The 12,222-nt window shown below is 42.4% G+C and overlaps 1 protein-coding gene across 1 annotated transcript; it reads left to right on the top strand.

The window, feature by feature from the left end:
• Window positions 1-2,715: 2,715 nt before the first annotated feature.
• On the top strand, window positions 2,716-11,870 carry LOC308473175 (sulfotransferase 6B1-like). The gene is made up of 7 exons (XM_080998463.1): window positions 2,716-3,020; window positions 3,980-4,098; window positions 5,377-5,466; window positions 5,814-5,940; window positions 7,322-7,416; window positions 8,426-8,582; window positions 10,991-11,870. Exons 1-7 carry the CDS (start codon window positions 2,819-2,821, stop codon window positions 11,119-11,121), a joined length of 921 nt encoding a protein of 306 aa, XP_080854589.1. The 5' UTR covers window positions 2,716-2,818; the 3' UTR covers window positions 11,122-11,870.
• Window positions 11,871-12,222: the final 352 nt, after the last annotated feature.

Genomic DNA, 12,222 nt, shown 5'->3' with positions numbered 1-12,222 from the left:
TTGCTTTTTATTGTGCTATTCTTTCGGAGAAAACAAAATAATACAAGCTAGGCTATCATCCTGTGGTCCCTGGAATGGGGGCAACCTAGAGCCCAAAGGATAGAACACCGCTCCCATTATTTTAATAATCAGAAGGTATGTTCACACATCATACTAAATCAGGCTTGCTGGTTTGTTGATCAGGCTTGAACAGTATGCTGATGCTTGTTCGCTCCTGCTTTGCTTGCACCCCTGGTAAAAGTGGAGAAACAAAGCAGAAAACCTCCATTAAACTGGATGTGTCTGGCCAGGCTCTAGAAGGTGCCGCTTAAAGGTAGAGCTCATTCAGACCTCACCTTTCAGGATACAAGTCCTTATAAGGCGGCTTAGAGGTAAGAAAGATACATGAATGAAACCACATTAAAATATAGCAATGCATCAGGATCCTTATAAGGGCTTTGACCACCAGCTGCCCTGTGGAAAAGGGTTAAAGATTAGCTGCAATTGGCTCTGGTGTCATCTTTGCCTACCCCCACCCCAATTCTTTGCTGGGATGTATTTTTTAAAATTCACAGTACTTCACAGCTCATTATTAGAACATTCTTTTTTGAGTGGACCTGTTAAGCTTTCCAAACTTTTAATGTTGGTGGCACACTTTTTAGACATGCATCATTTCGTGACACAGTAATTCAGTTTTACTAGCAAACCAGAAATTAAACTAATCCCTTTCCAGCCCTGGGAGGGTTTGTGTGACACATCTGCACACTGCAACTGACACACTAATGTATCACGTCACACTAATGTATCACGTCACACTAATGTATCACGTCACACTAATGTCACACACAGCTCAGAAAGCTCTGGGCTAGTCTAATTGTCAGCAATTGTGAATATTGTAGTTACCAGTAATTCACATTTGTTCACCCAGGATAAAAAAGAAGATGTGTGAATTTGGACATGGCTAGCAAATTAAAATACAAGATCTCCATCTGAACTTACTTGCAGATTAGAATGTTTGTCCTAAAAGCAGTAGGGGGGTAACAAAACCTTTAAAAGATTAACCTGACAATGAAAACGCAGAACAGGCCAATTTCAGGGGCAGTTTGGTTTCATTGGGGAAATCTTAGTGACCTGCTATTTGTTAATCCTCTGTTACATTAAAGCTTGTTGATACGCTGAGAACTTTAGCTGTAAAGCAAACATGTTTTTTTAAGTGACTGGATGCTGTTATGGCCTCGCCAGTTTGATACATATACCTTCAGACTTCTCCTTTTGCAAAAGCTATTTAACACTGCAAAGTATGCAGACTTGTTATCATCATAAAAGTTTGTGAACATACATTACAACCCTGTGTCTACTTAGAAGTAAGTAATAATTTACTCTGAGGCATTCCTTTACCTGGGAGTAAATCACATTGAGCACAAGTATATTTCTGGGAGTCATATATACTGTATGTAGGAAGCAGTGTAGGAATTTTTTATGTGTACTTACCAAAGTTCTGAGAGACAGGGGTTTAGATATTTTGTATTAAGAAATCCTAAATGTCTGAACAAACATTTAGTTTTATCCTATCTAGAAAGTAAAATAAAGCAGCCACGTCTAATTTACCCTGTTCAGTAAAATGCCCCTCAAATCTGGGCTTGTTTAATTCCATCAGTTTTGAACATGAGTAAAGTGCTACAGGATTGGCAAACACATTTTATGAAGGAATAATAGATATGAAAGACTAATTTAACTTCTCCAAATCTTCCATGCCCCATCCATAAAAAGAAGTTTTTAATTTACTTTTTATTTTATTTTTTATTTTATTTTTTATTTTTTTACAAATGGGAGCCTATGGGTGGAATTCAACATTGCACTAAGGTTCCATCAATGCAAGTAGTTCTGCCTGGCGGACAGAACAATCTCCCTGCCCCTCCGGTGTGTTTGTGCGGATCTAGTCCTCCAAAACTGACTTTCCAGCACAATCAATGTGCATAGCACAGCCCAAAACAGTGAGCAAAGCTCTTGCATTAATGTAAGCAGCTCTGCTGCCGCCTAAAGCATTGGCCCTTGTCCATATGGATCATTCCTGACAATAAGGCAACAACAGTTAACACAAAATTATGGGTGGCGTTACTGGCACACTATGGCTGTAATCCTAAACACACTTAACAGTTATTTCTTTAGTAGGATATATAGCTTCCCACCCCTGCAATATACTTCCTAGAGTGGTTAACAAAGGGTACTTCTAGATGGATGGTTAGAGTTCTCCTGGTGCATGCAAGTTTCTTTCAGTAACCAAAGGATGCCATTGGCAACAAAATAAGAGCCTGCATTCTCACCCCATCCCATATAATCGGAAACGAACCTTTCTGTGGGAATCCGATAAGTGGATATATGAATGCCAGAAACCTGTTTCATATCTTGATACACTTTCAAATTCTAGAGCACATTCTTAAGCTCTATAATGCTTGTTTCACAGAGTTCCCAAAGAATACCAAAAGAAGAAAGGATGCACTCTGCTATAATTACATAAAGACACAAGGAGCTACTTAATGGAATGGTTTCAGGCTGCTTTTCTCCTCCTACAGGGTCTCGGGTGTTGCAATGTCATTTCCAAGTGATTTTTCCCCTGAGAAAGCACCCAGTTCAGCCAATATTGTGTAATTCATATTTTCATAAAATGGGGCTGTTCCAAGCCAGAGGCTCAATTGGGTACATAGTGTACAAGTTCCTGTGATTCAGAATTGCTAGGTCCTCCACTATATCATTATAGTGCAACTACTGGTTATGCAGAACCAAGTCTGTCTCTTGAAAGGGAATGTGACAAGACCGAGGCAGCCTACAAGAGTAAAGCATGGCCAAGAAAAAGCCGCGTTTTGTGGAAAATATAGACAATATTTTAGCTACAACTCAAACTAAGGAGAATCAGGAGCTGCTGTTTACATTCAGAGGAGTGCTGTATCCAAAACGCCTTTGTAGTCTTGAGACCTTTGAAGCAGTGGCAGCCATGGAAGCGAGAAAGGACGATAGGCTGATTGTTGCTTATCCAAAATGTGGTGAGTATCCAGCTTTTAATGGAATTAAAGAGGAATGGATTGGGTTACCAATTGCTATCTGATCACATATGATTCATATGTTTATTTCCCCCATGTAACCTGGATTTACAGTTTCCATGTTTTGTTGTGCTTTTCATAAACGGGGATTTTGAATGCAAAACCTGCAAAACTGAGCAGCTGACTCCACAATGAATAATAAGCTGTCGTGTGGAAGTGCCGTCAAATAAAGTTTGAACAAGGAAACCAGTGTTTATTTGATACCCAAAATGAACTGAAATGGGTCCCAGGTGAATACATTTTGGGTTGCCTGGATTGACTCTTTCGTCAGTGGCTGAGCACTCCACAACAGCCATGAGCAGCGACTGAAGGCCCTCTTTTATGTGGAGAGGAGATGTGTGCCTCATAAGTCCTTGGCTACAACCCATCCTCCATGTGGCTCAGTGATGCCTCTGAAATGGAAAGTATAGTCTCTTCCAAAACTAGGCAGCACGTTACCAACAACAGGTAGGGAGGAGGCTGTGGCAAGGCTGGGCTGGGGCCAAGTGGGGAGGAAGCTCTCTCACATAAGAAGAGGGAATAAAAGACTGCAGTCTCCAGGGCCAGCCAAGGGGCTTGCATGGTGGCGACAGCCATTTAATCTGGATTTATCATTTCCATGTTTTGTTGTGCTTATCAGAAATGGTAAATGGGGATTTTGGATGCCATTGAAAACCTGCATGCATGAGCACCTGCGTCCACAATGAGTAAGCTGTCATTTGAAAGTACCTTCTGTTGCAATTTGACAAACAAACCTTGCATGGTGTCTATGGCTTTGTTGTGACACTTGGTGTGGTCTTGTGACCCTCTGGTTGAAAATCTGTGATTAAAGTTGACTGGCATACATGAACATAACTTTGCATTTGGTTGCGTAACTTAAGCTCCAGCAAACCATATATGTCTTAATTGCTTTTATGTTGTAGGTACTAACTGGATGCTCAAAATAGTAAATGACATGATAGCTGTGATTCCAAGTTACAAGGACTTACCACCACTAGAAAACTGCCCAATACTTGAATTTGGACCGCCCACAAAACTTCAGGTTGGCGTGATTTCCAAGTTACTCTAGCAAATGATCAGTGCTTACATGTGCCACACAGAAGGCAGACACTTTACAGCTATTATATGTGATTGTGCAGCATACATAAGAGATAGAGTTAGATTTGTTGAACATTGAAGCCAATTTTCGATAAACACAGAAAATATACCAGCTTTTAATATATCTCTTTTCATTAAAAATCAATTTACAAATGGAAAGCAAAATAGAATATACGTGTCATCCTATGTTCCTCAGAGGACATAACCATTTACTTGATGGAGGTGCTTCTCAAAAACAGTGAATTATCCCTAATATCTGTACTTTTTGCATTTCATTTCCCCCTGACACCACTTTTTATAGCCACACCACTCAAGCCTGTATACTGTAAATATAATTGCAACTCAGGATAACAATGTATCTGAATCTCATGCTAAAATCTGTTAGTTTTTAAGGTGTGATAGGGAAGTTTTTTGAGGGGACGCGGGTGGTGCTGTGGTCTAAACCACAGAACCTAGGACTTGCCGATCAGAAGGTTGGCGGTTCGAATCCTCATGACGGGGTGAGCTCCCATTGCTCGGTACCTGCTCCTGCCAACCTAGCAGTTTGAAAGCATGTCAAAGTGCAAATAGATAAACAGGTACCGCTCTGGTGGGAAGGTAAACGGCGTTTCCGTGCGCTGCTCTGCTTTGCCAGAAGCGGCTTAGTCATGCTGGCCACATGACCTGGAAGCCACATGACCGGCCAATAAAGCGAGCTGAGCGCCGCAACCCCAGAGTCGGCCACGACTGGACCTAATGGTCAGGGGTCCCTTTACCTTTTTAGGCAAGTTTTTAATGTTTGATGTTTTATTGTGTTTTTAATATTCTGTTGGGAGCCACCCAGTGTGGCTGGGGAAACCCAGCTAGATGGGTCGGGTATAAATAAATGATGATGATGAGTCATCATTTTTGCTGTGAAAGGCTAACACGGCTATTCCACTGGGAATCCTTGCTACTAATATTCCTGTGCTTCCATGATGGGGGGAGGTGACTTTAATAAGTTTATGAGGTAAAATGGGGGTAGGAGTGAGTATTTAGAATCATAGATTTGTATAATTGTAGTAGTAGTACTACTACTCCAAACCCATTGTTTACTTTGTTGTTTTCTATTTTTATCATGTAACTCAAAGTACTAATTCCCCCCCCCCCCAATTATATGAATCAATAAAAAGGAGGAAATAACAACTTCCCTAGATCCTGAAATGACAACAACAGATCAACATTCCTTTAATTCTCATTCCAGGAGCTGGAAAAGCAGCCTTCTCCGCGTATTATTTCTACACATCTCCATTATGATAACATTCCCAAATCTTTTATTGAGAAAAAGGTGAAGGTAAGTGACTAGGCTCCTATGAGATATTGAAGGAGTCCCCTAAAACCTGTGTGAGAGGCTCTCTCCCAGAGCCCAGCAAGCAAGACTGAGAGCATAACAGCTCTCTGCCTTGCATAGGGGCCAATGGCCTGCTTGATGCTCCAGCCCTGGAAGGTTTGGGGTGCTTACACATTTCTGGGGTTCTGAGGTTCTGGGGTCGTTGTGGCTACACAAGATTTCAGGTTCACGTGCAATTCTCGGACCCTAACCCCTGCGCAAGTTGCTAGTCAACTGTAGTTCATATCACCGGATGACATAACTTGCTTTAAGCAACAAAATCTAATATCTCTTTCTTTCTTTTTAAATAGATGCTGGTCGTTTTCCGAAATCCCAAAGATGCTGCTGTATCCTATTACCATTTTTACAACAAAAACCCTGTTCTTCCAGATGTCGGTTCTTGGGATGATTTTTTTCCAAAGTTCATGAGTGGCGAAGGTATATCATATTAGAAGTTCTCACTTTCTGTATTTCTGAAACTTCCCACAAAGTATTTGTGTACAATGTCTTTTCAGATGAAAGGGAAACAAGTTACAAATGAGCAGGGCTCTTGATTGCAAGAAAAAGCCCACAGTCGATGTTTCTTTTACTCAGATTTGCATCATCAATTGATAATGAGATTGTGTTGTTGTTATTATTATTATTTATTAGATTATATATTGCCCTTTGTCAGAAGGTTTTAGGGCGGTTCATATTATATAAAAAACTGGAATCTTACAGTGGCACAGAGGGCTATTGCCTACCACAAAGGAGGAACCCAGTTAATCTGAAGGAGTTTTAGAGCTCAGACTGATTTCCCCCCCATGTTTCTAATTTCAGATTAGTCAATGCTGAACATACTTATGCAGGATTCCCCCATGACATCAGGACCTCTGCAGCAATCATGTCATTTGTTTTAAGAGCTTAACAAATGGCAAATTCTAAATAGTCACAACCACCTTTGTTTTTTGACCTGTCCATTTCAAGAGATACACACACATTGGTCTCAAGAACTGGACAACTTAGTAATAGTCAACCACCTCAGCAAGCAAAACTCTGGCTGCACTTGCCCTCTTCTGCAAGTATAATATCCCTTTTCTTAAGACATTTTATACCAGCCCTTTAGTATAATAGGTATAGATGACCCTCGTGTCCCTTTCCAGTTCTACAATTGCATGGTTCAATCATAAGAATGAATATTATGTTCATTTATATGAGCAGCAACAGTTTTTAAAAGCCTTGCAGACAGGCCACATATGGTAAAAGACATCCCCCCCCCTTCTTTCTATTCCCTTAGGGGCCTAGGCACCTATAGAAGTTCAGTGGCAGCATCTCTTTCATATGCAGAAGGTTCCAGGTTTAATCCTCAGCACCTCCAGGTTCGCTTGTGGAACAGCCCGTCCGAAATCCTGCCAATTCACGGCCAGTCATAAATGCCAAAGTGAATTTAGGCCTCCTTTCAATTTCTGATGATTTGTGTACAGATTTTACATGTCATGAAAATAGCTCCAGTGTCGGGTTAAAGTGAATGAATGAAGTGCTGTACCTTGGTTCTCAAACAGAATCCATTCCAGAAGTCCGTTCGACTTCTGAAAACGTTCACAAACCAAAGAACGGATTCCGATTAGCTGCAGGAGCTTCTTTCACTCAATCGGAAGCCGTGTTGGACGTTCAACTTACAAAAAATGTTCGCAAACCGGAACACTCGCTTCCGGGTTTGCGGCGTTTGGGACTCAAAACGTTCGAGTCACAAGGCGTTCGAGAACCAAGGTACAACTGTATTCTGATGTCATTCCCCCCCCTCCATGCTTTGAAATATGCTGTTTGCATTTTATTTCAGTTTGCTGGAAATCCTACTTTGACTATATCCTTGCTTGGGACAAACATGTGGATGAAGAAAATGTCATGATCATCACGTATGAAGAGCTGAAAGAAGTGAGCATTCTTAGATACTGAGATAATGATTTCACTTTTCTTCTGTTATGGCTACTATTAAGTATGAGTATTTTATTCTATATGTATATTTCTCTTTTGTTAGAAGGTTTGGATATTTAAATGTCTTAAAATATATTTTTTAAAAAATATGGCCCTGCACTTGATTAAATACTAAGCACACCACTATGCCAGTGTGATTAAGTTTTGTGGTGTAAACTCTTTTTGCATATTGATAGGCTTGCACTTAATTTATTTTTGGTTTTTTATAGTTTATTTGGGACTTTGAATAACTAAGTTTATTTTTTAATTAAAAGGAATATGGCTGATTGAATATATGACACAATGGAAATGGAAAAGATCGGTAGCAGATATTTGAAAAAAGAAATGCTTTTCAAGAATCTAAGTTACAGAAGCAAATAGAAAATTAAATGATGGTACCTTCGCTGTGGCGGGAGGCAGGTGGCACTGTGGGTTAAACCACAGAGCCTAGGACTTGCCGATCGGAAGGTTGGCGGTTCGAATCCCCGCGACGGGGTGACCTCCTGTTGTTTGGTCCCAGCTCCTGCCAACCTAGCAGTTTGAAAGAACGTCAAAGTGCAAGTAGATAAATAGGTACCACTCCAGCGGGAAGGTAAACGGCGTTTCCGTGCGCTGCTCTGGTTTGCCAGAAGCGGCTTAGTCATGCTGGCCACATGACCCGGAAGCTGTACGCCGGCTCCCTTGGCCAATAAAGTGAGATGAGCGCTGCAACCCCAGAGTCGGTCACGACTGGACCTAATGGTCAGGGGTCCCTTTACCTTTACCTTCGCTGTGACAATGTTTCTGTGTTTCCTTTCACACTGCACTTCTTTTGCTAATATCAGATGCACCTCTTTAGGAAGCTATAGCACATACATTTATGAATATATTTATTTAGATGTTTAGCCTGCCCAATTATTGAGTCTTAGGGCTCTACCTTTGTACCAAATATATTTATGAAATCATAACTAACTATACTGTTATTTTCCAGAATCTTCACGAAGGAGTGAAGCGCATAGCTGAATTTTATGAGCTGCCTCTGTCTGATGAAATGATTAAGTCTGTTGCAGAGAGCTCTACGTTCCAAGCAATGAGCAGTAAATCTGAAGAAACACATGGTCGGTTTGCTCCTGTCCTTTTCAGGAAAGGTACTGCAGTACTGTATTGATTTTATGCCACTCGTTTGCACTGAATTCTCTTTCTTCCAGTAACACACGCGCCCTCTAGCGGTGCCATTTATGGGGGGGGCGGGACAACTAAACATTATATTTTGTCAATACAGTGGTACCTCGGGTTACATATGCTTCAGGTTACATACGGTTCAGGTTACAGGCTCCACTAACCCAGAAATAGTACCTCGGGTTAAGAACTTTGCTTCAGGATGAGAACAGAAATCATGTTCCGGCGGTGCGGCAGCAGCAGGAGGCCCCATTAGCTAATGTGGTGCTTCAGGTTAAGAACAGTTTTAGGTTAAGAACAGACCTCCGGAATGAATTAAGTACTTAACCCAAGGTACCACTGTATCTTGAAACTAGTTTTGCTCCATTTCCCTCTTCCTTACTCCCATCCCACATATAGAACCAAAGTTCAAAAACACTGAGAACCCCTATAAAGCCTCTGTAAGACCATTCTGCAATAATTAGAACAAGGAAGTCTTCTGATCCAGAAGAGTTTGCACATGTCATATTTTAAATAGGCCAAATTAGTCTGCAAAAGTAGAAGTTACTTGTGCTGTGACATCACAGTTTTCTGCATTCTCTCCTATTATTAATAATAATAATAATAATAATAATAATAATAATTTATACCCTGCCCATCTGGCTGTGTTTTCCCAGCCACTCTGGGCGGCTTCCCACAAAACACTAAAATACAATAACCTATTAAACATTAAAAGCTTCCAACTATGTAGAGTACGAGGCATAAAAACCATGAGTCCAGGGCAGCTCATGTTTTATTATGTCAATAATCAAACAAGACAACTAAAACTGTGAATAGTGGTCTAAGTGATCAGGGAGTTGGGGATCTTATTGAACTTGAAAGGTTCTAGGTGGACAAGCACAGGACTGCACAGTGGGATAGATGCAATTCAGTGGGGCTTATTTCCAAGTAGGTTGGGATAGAAATAATGCCTAAGTGTTATGACTGTAAACAGACTAGCCACAGTAGAGTTTGCACATGCCATGTTTTAAATAGGCCAAATCAGTTGTTTATAACAAAGCAGCTTCTGCAAAAGTGGAAGTTACCTGTGCCATGACATCACAGTTTTCTGCATTGTCTCCTGCCAATAATTGCCAGTTATGTGGAATAAGAAGCATAAAAGCCATGAGCCGAGGTCAGCAAATACTGAACCAGTACAGTTAAGAAATTAAAAAGCAGTTTAAAACAACTTAAAACAGTTTTTAAAAAAATTCTAAGCACAGTGGACTGCACTCCACGATCTGCATCCGGTTCAGGAATGTGTGACGTTTGCCAGTATTAAAAATGTTAGCACTTGGGTGAGTCTTGGAAATTACAATATTTGGGTCAAGGAACACAGAACAAAGCAGATCCAGGGATGGAACTGGAGCCAGTGGCATAGCATGGGGGGCCCATAGAGGCAGTTGCCCTGGGTGCAAAATTCTTAGGAGCCCAAAATTTCCACTTTTCGCTCATCTGAGCTCTTGAAGCTGCTGAGCACAGCTGCACCTCAGAGAGAGAAGCCACTCAGCATCCTCCTTCCCTGGTGTGCCCCCCCCCCCGCCATTCCCCTACAGCCACAGGAACCTGATTCTGTCTCAGAACTGAAGCTGTGTGGCGGCGGCAGCACCTGCATGGTGTTTAAGGTGGCATGGAAGGAATTCCTTTTTTTAAACTTCCTCTTCTCTTCTCGCACCCCTTGTAGAGGCAGGTCACCACTCACCCCCAACACCTCTCCTCCCCCCCACTCTCTGGCCATCCCTCTGCACTGCAGCTAAAAAAAGCCCCTCTGCGCTTTTGCCAGTGAAGCACCACAACTCCAGAACTTTGTGTGCCCCCTTAAGAGAGCCTAGTTCACTTAATAAACCCGCCCACATATTGAGGGATGTGTGGGGTATGCTGCTGCCTTGTCCCAGGTGCTAGCAATCCACAGTACGCCATTGGCTGGAGCTCAGAACCAAATGGTTTTCAGAGAATCTAGAGGCTGGGTGGCTTGGGGCAGCTCCAGGCAGGGAGATGGTTTCAAAACTGTCCATTATCTAAGAGTAACAAGGTTAACCAAGGTGGGGAAACTGGTCTTTCCAACTTTCTTTGCCAGCAACTAACCTAAAAGAGAAATATTAAACTGCCAACACCCAATCTAATACACCCCTTAGCCTTTGCTTCTCTCAAAGATATTCCACAAGGCAGCTGAGGTTCTGATGCATGTTAGTAATGTCTTTCCTTGGTTACACCCAAGCAAGTGTGCCTGGGGTTGCAGGATGAGACAGATGACAATACATTCACTTGTTTCAACATTCAGAAACCATAAATCTGTTATCTAAATCTCTATACAGGAAGGCATAAAGAGTGAGGTTCATTTTTCATTGTTTCTGTATAGGTGCTGTGGGTGACTGGAAGACTTTGTTCACTGAAGCTCAGAGCCAGGAAATGGATGCAAAATTTGAAGAGTGCTTAGCAGGAACTAAACTGGGTGCAAAGCTAAAATATGACCAATATTGTAAATTTTAAAACCTCTCAGTCTTTTTTGCTTTCAGGTCATGTACTCAAATTATAACATACTAAATGGGAAGAACATGAAGATGTGCTATGAAATAATTTTGCGGCAGTGATCTCTTCTATTCTTTAATGACTATGTCCTATTTCATATCCTATTCTTCTCACTCCTATTGTGGAGCCAAAACCCACTGACCCATTTTGATGTACAATTCTGCTGAAATTAGTTGAAACTGCTTTGGCCCTTTTCATATTTGCAGTGCTCACAGTCAGTGGCGGAGCTTCATGCTTTGGCACCGGGGGACGGAGAGCAGGCAGGGCGGGGCTGGCGAGCATCCTGGGGGCGGGGCACGCCGCCTGCGGGGCCTTGGTGCCCAGCGCAGGCTGGGCGATGGCACCCTGCTAGGATCGCGCTGCCAGGGGTGGTGCGCTCCCCCTGCACTCTTCTTCTTCCGGCAGTGCTCACACTCACCTATTCAGTTGCTGCATTACCCAACTCCTTAAATGTTTACTTTTATAAACTCCTTCCTGTGTATATGGAGCCATAGGAAAGCTACATACGTCTGTTGCATCCCCCCCATATGTTTGTTGTTGTTGTTGTTTAGTCATCTAGTTGTGTCCGACCCTTTGTGACCCCATGGACCAGAGCACGCCAGGCACTCCTGTCTTCCACTGCCTCCTGCAGTTTGGTCAAACTCATGCTGGTAGCTTTGAGAACACTGTCCAACCATCTCGTCCTCTGTCGTCCCCTTCTCCTTGTGCCCTCCATCTTTCCCAACATCAGGGTCTTTTCCAGGGACTCGTCTCTTCTCATGAGGTGGCCAAAGTATTGGAGTCTCAGCTTCAGGATCTGTCCTTCCAGTGAGCACTCAGGGCTGATTTCCTTCAGAATGGAGAGGTTTGATCTTCTTGCAGTCCATGGGACTCTCAAGAATCTCCTCCAGCACCATAATTCAAAAGCATCAATTCTTCAGTGATCAGCCTTCTTTATGGTCCAGCTCTCACTTGTAGGTGTGCTGGTCCCGGGGGTAAGGTACCTTGGGTGTAGCAGAGTCCACACGAAGAGGGGCAAGGTCCGAGGCAGAGAGCCGGGCGGGGAACAGGAACGCTGGAACA

Source organism: Podarcis pityusensis (genome assembly GCF_964106645.2).
Source record: "Podarcis pityusensis genome assembly, chromosome: 3".
Lineage (NCBI taxonomy): Eukaryota > Metazoa > Chordata > Lepidosauria > Squamata > Lacertidae > Podarcis > Podarcis pityusensis.
This window is presented reverse-complemented; position numbering and strand designations above follow the sequence as displayed.